The sequence below is a fragment of the Lagopus leucura genome, unplaced genomic scaffold (genome assembly GCF_019238085.1).
Source record: "Lagopus leucura isolate 7727_CA_CO unplaced genomic scaffold, USGS_WTPT01 Super-Scaffold_100024, whole genome shotgun sequence".
In the NCBI taxonomy this organism is placed as follows: domain Eukaryota; kingdom Metazoa; phylum Chordata; class Aves; order Galliformes; family Phasianidae; genus Lagopus; species Lagopus leucura.
Window position 1 is genome coordinate 6,819,189 of NW_024962276.1, and position 13,280 is coordinate 6,832,468.

Consider the following 13,280-nt stretch of genomic DNA (forward strand, 5'->3'; position numbering starts at 1 on the left):
TAGTCTTCATCACGTGCTTATATCAAATGGCATTTAGGTGTTAGAAAAAGCACCTTTTAAATCTACAATTAAAAAAAAAAAAGTCAAACAGATGTGGCCCCAAAGAGTTACTTAAGTGGCTCTAAAGGCAGGAATGCTCTCTTGTCTCTGGAGTGTCTCGGTTCAAAGCATCTGCCTTTGAAATTTTGCCCTAGAATTTCCTCCGAGTGCAGGAGCCTTAAAATAGTCTGGCTTGTTTGGCTTCCCCTTCCTGGTGAGATATTTCAGTGGAGAAATCTGCAGACAATACTGTGAACTCCAGAAATTAACTCACTAATAATCCTTTTATGGGAGGAAACAACAGTTGTGGGTGGAACATTCCTCTGCAGGGTGTAACAGCTTTTTCCTTGGGAGTCCCAGACTTGGGCTATTTTGATGCCTTGGGAGAGGCTGGGAATGCAGAAGCTGCCATGGTTCTGCTGTAGCAATCCATGGTTCCAGCCTGTGGATTTTGGGAGCCAGCATTATCCTGTTTTCCCTCAGTGAGGTTTTTCTTCAGCTCTGCTGCTAAGCTGGAGTCTGAGCTGACCTTGCTGAGAGCTCTTATTGTTGTGGCATAATTTCCTCTTTGCCCCAGGGTGTAGTATAAAAAGTTCCCATAGATTTTTCCACTGGATGTGTAACGCACTCGGTATGTTTTTATTTGTCACTCTTTAGTTGTGTTTATTGCTGAACCTTCTACATCGCCTGGCTGTAATTTTTTTGACAGCTGCTGACATGCCTGTGCTCTTTGTTTGGCTGAAGCTGCTTCACCTATCACGCACTGCCCTTGTAACAAGCAGTCTCTGCATTTGCCATCTAGCTTCATTAACCCTTGGCTGTATCTGCTCAGCCAGACACAGGTGCCTGCGTCAGCAAAGGTGAGGCAGCTTTCTGCAGTCCATTGGGGAAGTGTGAACCTAGGGGGAATTCTAGCATCCCCTCTGGTTTTATGGCTTTACAGTTTGAATCTTAAAACAATAATAATAATAAAAAAGCCTTTGGCTCTGGTCCACCTTCCCTTTCTAACTTGTACACCCAAAATGACTGAATTTGAGTAGGGAAAGACTGTTCTAAAGAAAAGCTTTGCCATTCCTAGAATGGATCCACTGGAAGGAACCCTCCAGGACCACCTAGTCCAACAGCCTGAGCCCTGCAGGGCCAAGCAGCAGTCGCTGCTTCCCCAGACACCTTGCAGCACTGTGCATACCCTGGTGCATTGGGACTCTGGCTTAGTCAAAGTGCTGCAGAGGAAGTGGAAGTGCCCTGGGCTGGGAAAGCCTCGCGTGTTTTTCATGGCTGAAGATAGTAGCTGATAGCTCAGATTGCTTTGCTTGGCTCCTGCTTCTTTGCTTTGCTCCACGAGAACAGTAAGTTGTTTTTTTTCTGAACTACAACGGCGCAGAAAAGAGGTGGCAGCTGCTGTGGTTAAAGAATACAAATATATTCTTGCTGCCCAGCCTGAACTCAGCACAGCAGTAGACGGCTTAATTAGTCATCCCATACTTTGGTAACCACTGCTGTCCTCCCTCACTGCATGTAAAAATAAACATGTCTGAGCTCTGCAGCTGTGCAGAGTCCCAGGCGGTCCTGTGTGCTGCAGCCTCCGTGGAAGGAGGAGATGTGTCTGGCATAGAGAAATGCCCACGGGTTATTGGGATTGACAAGGTCATAGATGGAATGATGGGAGAGACTTCTTTCTTGTTTTAATAGCAAGCAGGAAACGTGTTGCAGAACTGATAGAGGGAGGAAAGGAGAGATGAAGATGAGTGGCGAGCAGGATAAGAGAGTGATGTGCAGATGCTGAGGATGGCAGCAGGAGAATGGTGCTCCTCTTCTGGTGGTGTCAGCCTGGCTACCCACGTTCTTACTGACATGGCCACTGGTGGGTGCAGCAGTAGGCAGAGCTGTCTTTGTGCAGTGCCTGCATTGCATAACCATGCTTAGCAAGCAGCACTGTTGCTTCAGGTCCCTTTCCACCCCCCACCTGTTTGTGTTGGGGCTTGATGATGTTCGTGGTCTTTTCCAGCCTTAGTGGCTCTTTGATTCTATTCTGAAACACAACCAGGCAAGTGGTAGCTTTCACTGTGTGTTTTAAGGTGATGAATGGATGAAGGATAAATTGCTGTGTCATTTTATATATTAAAAAGGAAAAGTCACACCACAGGTTCTCTGAGATTCCAGCCCAGCAACTGAAGTCCCAATGTTCTTTCATAACCAGTGAATAATCACCAGAAATTGAGCTGCCAAAATGAATAAAAAGTGAGAATCATTTACAGCCATTTCCCTAGTGAGTTGTGACAGTTGGGCAATGTCCTTCCCCTTGAAGAGGCGCGGAGCTTTTTCTAGCCCAGAACATGTTTACTGAAAAGGATTTCAGGTGCCTGGCAATGCCAAGAAGAAATAGTGCTGCTTATTATCCTTCTGGCTCCTGGCCATTAAAACTGGCATCTGCAACTGCACAGAGAGGTCGGGCAGAATTTCTGCCATCTGCCACAACGCTCAGTTCAAGGCAGGTCTGAGTGTGACCTTGCCTTGTGCTCCTATGTCAGGAGGTGATGGATGCCTGTGGCACTGCCCTGCCACCCAGGGCTGGGCACCAGCTCACGTTTTGTGCAGGCAAAAGACATTTTGTTTGTGACAGTGCAAGCTGCAAAATGAGGCTGGGCTGTGCCACAGCCCAGTTTGGTTTGGATGCCAGCAAAGCGAGAAATCCAGCCTGGAAATAGCAGTCCTGACAACAGGCAGGAGGTTCTGTGTTACTGTGGAACTTATTCATTTTAATTTTTCCCTCTTTCTTTCCTTTTTTTGTTGTCTTCTATTTTTGATGTGTGTTCAGGAGTTGAGCACTATGTGAGGTATCGCCTCTTGCTTCACACCTCCTGTCTGCCAGTGTTTGTGCAGCTGTTCTGAGCGCAGGTTTTGATTTCTAAGCGTGATTCAGGGGTTAAGTGAAGGAACAAAAGCAGCAATTTTAAGCTTGGTGCAGCTTTGGACATAATCTGTTGATTTAAAGCATCCTTAGTGCAGCCTTAGTGGTCAGAACTAGAACTGATGACAGAAAATTGTATTCTTTAGCGATGATTGTGGTAGTTACATAGTATTTGATCGAGTCCTAAGGTTGAAATTTGCTAAAATTAAAGCCAGGGGTGCTGAGCCCATCAGATTTGTCTGCCCAGGGAAGCATCTGGCTGTCTGTGTGCTGCCAGAAAGCTCCCGTGGACCAGCCCCTCTGCTTGAGTGCTACAGCTGGAGCTGCAGTGGTTTATCCATAGCTGTGAAACTTAAAGTCTTCTCTAAAATGACATCAGGCTGAGAATAAAAATGTATTTCCACCCTTTCTCAGTCTGGAGAGACTCTTTGTGTGATATTTCAGTGGCACAAATCAGGAGTCTGGTCACAGTAAGCACGAGTTGCTTTGAAATCTCTGCAGCTGAGGCTCTTTGAGAGTTGGGAATGGGAACTTGTTTTCAGTCATGGTCCAGAGGCGTTCATTGATCAGGGCTGTAAGCGTGGCAGCAAATGAAAGGAGCATTAATACTCTGTGCTCAGGAGCAGGGACCAATCCAGAAGCATTAAATTCTCAGCGTCCTGACCGCAGCCCGATTTGTGACATTAAAAATTCATTTGGATGCTGCGAATTTGGCAGATGTGTCAAGTGTCTATAAAGTACTTAGCAGAGGGCAGCTTTCTGATGTAATGACATCCAATTGAAATATATATTGGCCAGAATCAAATAAAAGGAGCGTGTCTCTAGAACACCACCAGTGAGCATATGGAAGCTATCAAGGTATTTTAACTGTTACTGGGACAGAACAAAGCTGACTCAGTCCTAAATCTCAGAGTTCCCAAAGCAAGCAAGCTGCCTCTGAAAATGTGGTCTTTCCCCAAATGAATGACATCTGGTAATAACACTCTACTTTAACTGCCCTGTTTGTGTGACTCCTGGCACTTTGTTGACTTGCTCCAGTGCAGGGACATGCAGTGCCTGGCTGGGAGGGATGGGGCAGCACCGTGGCAGATGGTGAAGCTGTGTCTTGGGTAGAGTGGGGGATCATAGAGTTGTAAACTTTGGAAAGACCTCCAAGATCACCAAGTGCAACCATCGCCCCATCACGCCCAATAAACGTGTCCTCAAGTGCTGCATCTCCATGATGTGACACCTGGGCCATACCTGCTGTCCTCCTGGGATGACAGCCACCATGGCTGTGTTCCCCTGCAGAGCTGTGGGGATTTGCAGGCTGTCACTCAGGCTTTGTTTTGTGGCTTGGCCATTGTTGCTATGGCTGTAAATCACTGCAGGATTAACTTTCAAAGGAGCTTCACTTTGAAATACTGAGTTAAAGTTCATGTTGGCATTGCACTGTTAGACTCAGTCTCTTCCCACCTCTCACTCAGGTTATTTATTTTCCCCATTTTGCTGGTTGGGAGATCAAGCTGAAAGATGCCACAAGAGATGATGCCCTCACAACTGCTTGGGTCAGTGCCAATGAAGATATTTTGCAGGCAGTTTTTTCTTAGTGATTCATGCTTTACCTTTACTCCCCTGTTGTTCTGTAGTGTGTTTGATGGGCTTGCTTCTGTTGCATCTCAGGGTGAAGAGGTTTAAAGAGCTGTGGCTGGTTGGTGTGCTGTGCTTTTTTCCTGCTGCTTTACAGAATGTGATGACTTGTGGAGCTCAGTGTCTGCCTGCCTTACCTGAGCTGGATGCAACTGGGCTTTCCAGCTCCTGGGTGAACTTCTCAATGTTCTGCTCTTCATCCCTGCTGTTAACCCAGGAGCAGGGGAGCTTCGTTGCATTAACACAGAGTGGCTGAGAAACAGGGCCAGGTAAAAGTGCATCCCATTAAATGGAGAGATTCCTCTTCCTCACTCCAAGAACTGGCTGAAGAAAGCCAGAGCAGGAAAAAAGCAGAACGCTCAAAGCCTGTTGCTTTGTCCTGCATGCTCTCCCTGCAGCCTCTTGCTGTGTTTCTGCCCTCTTTCCTCAATGTACCACTGCTGGGTGCCCTGGGACGAGTAGCTGTGGCCTCTGTGGGCAGCAGGCTCCTGCCAGGGCTGTTCTCAGCTGCTGCTGGGCGATTGGGGACTGCAGAGGTTGCATCAGGTTTCATAAATAACGCTGCTGGGTTAATTGTAGCTTGCAGGCTCAGTTGCTGATTAGAGTCATATGATGATGTTCCAGTACATCGCAGGCTTAATTTCAACATCCTCGTTTCATATAACCATGGGTGATGACATATCTGGGTATTTCTTCATTTATTAGTAGTCCTCAGCCCTTGAGATGCTTTAGGAAAGGAAGTGCAATAACTTCTGTACGTCAGCTGGGAGTGCCATCAATTTGCACATAGGGCGAGGAGACAAATTGGTGCTGCACAGCAAAGCCTGCGTCAAGCCACAGAGCAAGGCTGGTTGCTGCTCTTTGTCATGTAAACCAGTTCTGTCCTTGAGAGCAATTCCTATTCTCTTGGTATTGTTCTGCTTTTAGAATTTCTGTCCAAAAACAAAAGCTGTAACAAAATGCTTTTAACATTCGTGATTCACTGTCTTTACAGGAGCAGAGCGTGGCTTTACTGGAAGGGAAAGGCATTCTTACCAAAATATAAAGTGTGGTCTTTAACACATCTGCAGTTTCCCATCTCTCGTTTTTATAGGCAAGAGAATAATCGTTTATATGAAGTAAAAAAAAAAAAAACAACAACAACTTTATTATGCCTTAAAGAATTAGACCTGCTTTCCTTCCTTAGATTGTCGATTCCTTCTCCCTGAGTAAGGAGAGCTACTGATCAAATATGAGGTGGTTTTGCTCTTTGCATTTCTCTACCTTCACACTCAGCAGAACGGTGGAGTGATTTGGTTTAATTTATTTCCTTCCCACACGTGCAATATTTTACTCTCAGATGCTGCAGCTGAAATGTTGCAGCCAACATTTTTCATTGGTTTCCTGAAAGAAGAACCATTACAAGGTTTAATTAGGCTTTGTGAGCTGAATAACACTTGCAGTTCGTTCTCAGCTTCCCCTCAGATCTATCTAACAGTGCCTTTCTGATTAAGAAAAAGGGATTTACATACAGTGTTACCTTGGGCAAATCTAATGCATGCTTCAAGAGAAATATTTTCATCTTTATTATATAAACTATATTAAAAAAAACCCTGCAAGCACATTGATGAGCTAGTTTCTTCTAACTCAAAAAAAGAAATGTGCAGCTCATTCACAAGAGCGGCCCCTTGAACTAGTTGCAGATTTATGTCTCGATGGCTGGGCAAGTCTTTGGAAGCAAGTTTCAAGAGATGAAATGAGTGTTTATGAGCAGTTCTGTGTGTGTGGTTTTTGTTTTTCTTAGCAGCTGTAGGAATGCATGCCCTCCCCTGAGATGCACACACAACATGGATCAGTCTCTCCCCACGTTCTGGCTGTGCTGCTTGCACAACAGCAAGAGGCCTCGGGGTGCATGTCATCTCCTTTGTGCTTTCCAGAGTCTGTAAGGAGGTAAAAGCAACAAGTGTCAGGACCAGGTGATGACACCAGTTTGCCTTTTCTTGGCAGTTTTCAGTGTAGGAGAACAAAACCCTGTTTTAATTTGCTCAGCATACCGGAGGCAGCGTGCTCATTTCCTCCAGAGTGCAGGAGGACCACGTGCCTCAGGTACAGAGCTGGCTTCTTTATGCAGGCCTACTCAGACCCTGGGAGAAGCATTACTGTGTGCTCAGTGGCCCACAGAGGCATGTGCTGCAGCCAGGGGCTGGGATTGAGCACAGAGGCTGCAGTTAAATATGTTGAAAGGACCATTCTTTGGTTTGCGTTTAATTCACGTGCCTTTAAATGGGATAGAAAACCTTATTCCAAGAGGGGGCCAAGCTGGAGCCAAATGAGAAGGTGGTGGTGTTCATTTCTAATAGAGCTGTCCCTGTAGCTTGGTGGAGTGCTCATTTCATTTATTGAGCATGCCGTGCGATAGCTGTGTGACACTAATGGATAAAGTGTTAACTTTCACATGATTCAGAAGATATTTCAGAGGAGACTTTCCTCCTCTGGAAAATGAATTATCAAGCGTTTCCAGCTTTTAGACTTTATTGTAATGCAGCTACATTCCAACAAAACCTCCTGGCAGATAGTTTGCTGATGCGTTTTTAAAGGAAGATGTGTTATGTTTCTTTGCTGGAGGAGCCTGCAGCTAGCACCATAACCTTGGTCATGGGGCTGGATGCAGAAGGAGGGACAGAAGCCTTTCTAACAGCGGGAAACAAAGTGGAACTGGAGCTGGGAACGTTATCAGAGCAGGAAAGCAAAATGGGATGAGTTACTGCAGAAAGCAGATTGTGAATGTGTGATTTTTTGGATGTGTGGCTCCACTCCCTGAGTCCACGTGGATCTGCACTGTCTGGGTAAGGCATGCATGAGGGGGACCAGAAGTTTGCAGGAAAACAGCACAAAAATGCAAACCAGCTCTTTTCCATGCTAGATCTCTGTAGGTACTGCAAAACTGTCCTGCAAAACTTCTGCTTTTGCTTGTGTGCATGGGATCAACAGAATAGGCGTTGGTCTTCCAGCAGGATGGTATCCTGCTAACAGTACTCTGTGCTCTATATGTTGTGCATTTTTGATTGAGAATTGATCAAGCAGAGAGCTTTTAATCAGAGGTTTCCTTTCCCTGCTCTCAATGCTTATTGATCAGGAGGAAGCTCTGCTTATTTTTCCGCACTTAGTGAGTGGACATGCACTGCAGCAACCTTAACCCCAGTGGGTCATGTCACCACAGTGCTTCCATGGAACATCCCAATCAGATTTTACTGAGCATTATTGTGAGGTGGTTATGGAAGCACCAGTCCACTCAGGCTGAAATCCCACCCTACCCCTTGCTGTAGGTTGGCTTTTGTTGTGCTGATGATCTTTTCTTTGCTGACCCAGCCCAGGATGCTGTGAGGAACAGCTGTACATTCTTAAAGGTGAAAACTATTTGTGAGCTTTCTCTCCACTCTGACCTTGTTGTTTTTTTTTTCAGGCCCTGGAAGAAGCCCAGAAAGCCATTCAGCAACTCTTTGGTAAAATTAAGGATATTAAAGACAAGGCTGAAAAATCAGAACAAATGGTGAGTAGCAGTTTCCCCTTAGCCTTTAAAAGGGATAAGACACTGATTTTTGCTTCAGTCCTTATTAAGAAGGGAACGTTTTTGTCTTTGGATGTAATTTGCTGTCAAGCTTGTGTTGAGCCTGTACCCTTGTCCTTGTGTCAATTTGGCTGTAGAGCTAACATGGAGTTCCTAAGGGAAGAGAGAGCCCTTCTTGGCTCCTTACAGTTTTGGTGCTTGATATTTAGCCAGATTGCTGTTTTTTCATTCACTAGGTTAAAGAAATCACACGGGACATCAAGCAGCTGGATCATGCCAAGCGCCATCTGACCACCTCCATCACCACCCTCAACCACCTGCACATGCTGGCAGGGGGAGTGGACTCACTGGAGTAAGCACGTGAATTTTAGTGGCACTTTGACCCTGCTGAGTTCTTGATTTCAGAGCCGGCCTATAACAGCTGCTTATATCTCTGGAGGGAAGTTTACTTAATAGGTTGGGAATGAGAGTCTGGCTTCATGAAAGTGTAAGGCAGTCTGTTGAGTTAGGTGTCATCACCAAGGATGTGCAATTCAGAGGTTTGGGGGATTCTTAGCAGTCTGAAACTACAGTGGGATCTCTTTCTGAAAGGTCTGCTCTAGTTCTGAAAACAAGTTCAGAGAGGCCTTGCAGCTTGTGCTGTGTACAAAGTGGGATTAGATGTTTCTAATAATCCTTCCTGGTTGTCTTTTTTTTTTTTTTTCTAATGTGCTTGAGGAACGCACAGGCTGAGGAAGTTCAGCTTTTACATGTTGCATCTGTGAAGCTGCAAGACCCAAGCACAGCCTGTTCTTGGATTGCAGCAAATTCTGCACGAACGCTGGGTTGTCAAGTGGTCAGAATTAAATTTTACTTGGGCTGCTGTCTCCGATGGAATGATCTGAAAGGTTGAAATAAAAATCAAGTTGGTTCTTCTATCAGTTCCCTGTGAAAATTATTAACAGAAAAGCCAAGGCTAATGGCTTTTCAGTGTAACAGTTCTCCCTGTGAAGCTTTAACTCACACTTTGTGTGCCATGATGGACAGCATAACTCAGGTCATTACAGTGAAATAGCATTTACTGCCTCCGGACCCTTGCTGGGAAGAGGATGCGTTGGGTAGTTTACACGTTCTTTGCCAAGTGTTGGTTTGGACATTTATGTTTTCTGCAGCGTTGTTAGATGTGTGCTGGATTGGTTTATTTTAGCATCAGTTAAGTGAAATTTTAATGCTGTATTGGAATGTTAATGAAGAATTGTGTATTTTAGAAAAATGAATGTCAGCAAAGGCCATATGGATGAGGTAACCTGGGAACTGCCACCCAGGATTTTCATCAAACTCCCCTTTGTAAATGTTTAATTTCCTCTGCAGGGCTATGACCAGAAGGAGACAATACGGGGAAGTTGCCAACCTTCTACAAGGCGTTGTGAATGTGTTGGAGCACTTCAACAAATACATGGGAATTCCTCAGATTCGACAGCTTTCTGAAAGGTAAAACAATCAAGCACTGACCGCTCACATCCCTGCTGTGCTGGAAAGTTAGGCAAAGCATTAGGCAGAAGCAGTTCCTAAAGATGGTGGCCCTTTCATGGTTGTGGCAAACCCTGAGATGAAGCTTTCTTTGCTTCCTTACCCTCAGTGATGCAGTCGGTGACGGGGTGAGTTGTAGTGCAGATCCAGAAGGAAGTGCCTACTGCTCTCAGCAGTGGAACGTGGCAGCTTGATGTGACAAAGCCACCAGCTCTCCTGGGTCTTGGCTTTGGTTTGACTTTGCATTTGGGTTTCTCAGGAACAGGGCCCTCCCTCTTCTAGGTAACATGTCTGTCCCAGCCCAAACCTACTCTTCCTGCTTTACAGCAGGCTTCACTTGCCTTGCACCACACGCCTGACATTTACTTAACAGCCTGCTGTAGTGCTGAGCACAGCTCAGAGGTTAAAACCACTTATTAACATTAGGGATGAGCCTTCTTAATAATGCAATCATATCTGATAGCATTTCTTTCCAGCTTGCAAATTGCACATCTGTCACCACCATCCTGTTGATACGTGAGGCTACTTTACTCATTACAAAGGTGGCTAGAGGAGTCTTCCAGGCACTAATTAATTTAGTGGTGACTCCCTTTGCTAAGATGGCAGCTGTACTGTGTAGTGATGGAAGCAGTGTTTGAGTGATAACTGTAATAATTCACTGTCAGTCTGTTGGACTTCCTTTGTGGTATGGATACCTCTTCCAGAAAACCCAGGTGGAACTCATGACACTGAGCAAAATAAAGATCCACCCTAAATCGAGAGGGAGAGGTGGAGCCTTGCTTTAGCAAAGTATTTGGCCATAAGCATTTGCTTAAATGAGCATCAAAGAGAGATAAATTCAGAAGAGCGCTGACATTTGTTTAGGTTGTTGTCTGTTCTGACCTCATGCTCAGGAAGATAACTTGATTTATTTTCTTCCAGATTGGTAGTGACAGAAAGCTGCTGTCATTGGCCATGGTAAGGCCACAGATAATTGAAGCCTCTGTGCAGAATTCTGGCTGGCTTTCCCCTTCTAATGGACAATTATTTAATGCTTTCATAGTTGCTGATAATTAAAGAGATACTGAGTCGCACCAGAGAGACTGGCAGAGGCGTGGAGGAGAACTTCCTTTGTTTTTGTCTCCTTTCAAGATGAGGGTCAGAAAAGCTCAAGACTCTCTCCTATTTTTAGCGCTGCTTTTAGGGCTTTTCTTCCAGTATTTACACAGCACGAGTTGCACCATCTGGTAGTGATGGAAGATGCTGCTGGTGGGGTGAGGAGGGCTGCACGGCTGGTGCTGGGAGCTCTGCACTGCTGACACCCAGGGCAGGGAGGTCTGCCTGAGGCCATGCCCAGTTGCAGCTTGACTCCATGTGGAGGTAGGAGGGCCCAGCCTGGAGCTGACTGTCCTCTCTCTTTGCTTGGAAACACTTTCTTGATTCATGAAACATCAAAGGAAGTGTACCGGGCTCCTCTCAGTGCTATTTTCAGACTGAAATTGCTGGGGTTTGGTATCTCCTGGGTTGGTTTAATAGTGCAGCTGAAGGCTCTCCTGAAAGCAAAAGTGCATGGGTAGGTTTTGGCACAGACAGTAACCAAAGTTTATTATATACAGTAAATCTATTATATGCAGTGCTGAATGAGCAGATTCTCTCTTTATTAAAGAGCCTTTCTTCCTTGGTGTGGATGGAGCAAAGCCAAATATGAACAGGAGGCCGTGGGAAGGAGAAGTGCCTGCTTGGTGTTGTTGGATGGGAGCTTTGTCATGGGGTGCTCGATTCAATCGAAGTTCTGCTCCTGGATGCTGTGAAACTAATGATGTGTTTTCAGGGTTGCTTTCCACCTCCTCTGTACCCTTGAAAACAATCAAAAATCCCATTGTAAGCATTCATTGGAAACCTGACTGAACGCTCAGTTGGGTTCTTGCGGAGGTCCTGTTGGGTATTCATGTACAAAATAACACAGTTGACATCCAAAAGAGAATATTTTCTTAATGATATTCCTAAAATGACTTCAAATTTGGTGTAATGGAAGCTGTTTGTCATAGCAGAAAGTGATATTTTGTTCTCAGTTCCCTTCTGTTTTCCCTCTGTAGAAGGAGCTACAATTAGTGGTCACCAACCCACCCATGCATGTTGCTGAAGCCTGGCAGAGAGTGGAGAAAAGCTTGGAAAGTATTTCCAATAAAGATGATGCTAAGTTGTTTGCCCCAGCAAAACGGGCTCGCTCAGCCCCTTTGCATCCCAACAAGATGCCAGGCATGGTTTAAGATTTCTGGTAGCTTTGGCTGAAGCAGTTATGGCTTCTAATAATTTCTGTCATTTGAGATTTAAGTGTGAGGTTTGTTTTGTTTCGTGGGTGCTTTTTTTTTTTTAATATTATTATTTTTGTGGTGGAGAAACAGAACAAAAGCCACTAATAGTAAAACAAAAGTCAGGAAAACAAAAATCTCTAACCCCCAAGTAACCAAATGTTTGGGGGGAGGTTGGCTGCATGTACCTAAAGCTCCAGCTGCTTTGATTTCCCTACACTACCCTTCTTGTGCAAAGCACGCAAGAATGTGCTGGAACTTATTTTGCTGTTTTGCCATCAAGAGATTATTTTTAAGCAGGTCAGGTTTAAAAGAAGATATTTCTCTTAGCATCCCAGCTCTGCAAGGCATTCGTGCAAGTTTCTTAATTGAAGGATATGAGAATCCCCATTAAGAATACCCTTAAGTACTTTCCTGAATCAAAGCCTAAAACAACAAAGCCTGTGGACAGGGCTTTTAACTGCCTGACCGTGCCTCTCTTGGGTTTGTTGAGTCTTCAGGAATCTGGCTGCTCTGCTCTTCAGTGCTTGAGCTGCAGCTGCTGCCTGATGGGAAGTTCCACAGCTAATGGCTGCAGTTATTTATACAAACTCATTCATTCCTGTGAAATTCAAGACTTCTTGTTTCTTCATTGAAAAGATGCACTTTTTCAATCCATTTTAAGCATCTTTTTGGTTTGTTTTGGAGGAGGATAAGAGGGTTTTGTTCTGTGATGCTTCTTCACATTAATTGATGGGGTTTACTTGTGCAGTCTAAGCAGGATTATGGTTGTAGTTTGGCTGCTGGGCTGAGTTGTCCTTGCTTAAATTTCTTGCTCCTATTTCAGCATTTAGCGCATCTCTTTTGTTTTGCAGCTATGAGGGTGTTAGCTGTGGATCTCTACCTGGAAAGGTATTTGGGTTTCCAAACATTCCTATGAAGCAGAGAGCTTAAGTGAGACTTGTGTTTGACATCACAGGCAGGAGGCTTTTCAAGCAGAACCTCCACAGAGAAATCCCAGATAAGACAGGTCGTACATACAGCTAAATCATTATGAAGTCACATTTCAACCATAGCTTTGGAAGGACTAGAACTTTCTCCATTTGGCAGCGTTCATTTAGCCAGGCCTTTCTCCAGCATTGTCAGCTCAGCTCTTGGTGTTCCAGTGAAACGAACCTGGAAGGGGCAGATTAAACAAACAGATCAGTCCTTGTTGATGTTGAGGATTCGTAAACAAAAAAAGAAACCAAACAACAGATTCTTTCCACGGTGTGAACAAATGCCTTCACAAAACCCATCCTTTGAAACATATCAGCCTCAATGGAAAAATCTGCTGTTTTGAGTAATCAGTTTAGTCCTTCAAGTGTTTCCAGCA

The 13,280-nt window shown here is 44.9% G+C and overlaps 1 protein-coding gene across 2 annotated transcripts in view; it reads left to right on the top strand.

Moving 5' to 3' along the window:
* The window catches only part of VPS53 (VPS53 subunit of GARP complex), a 48,726-nt gene that overhangs the window by 6,154 nt on the left and 29,292 nt on the right, over positions 1–13,280 (top strand). For both annotated transcript variants that reach the window (XR_006180587.1, XM_042879637.1), the window contains exons 5-7: positions 8,022–8,108; positions 8,363–8,478; positions 9,477–9,596. Coding sequence is in view for 1 of the 2 variants with exons in the window: in XM_042879637.1 (XP_042735571.1) it covers positions 8,022–8,108; positions 8,363–8,478; positions 9,477–9,596 (323 nt within the window). In the remaining variant the exon portion in view is untranslated. The remainder of the gene's footprint in view (positions 1–8,021; positions 8,109–8,362; positions 8,479–9,476; positions 9,597–13,280) is intronic.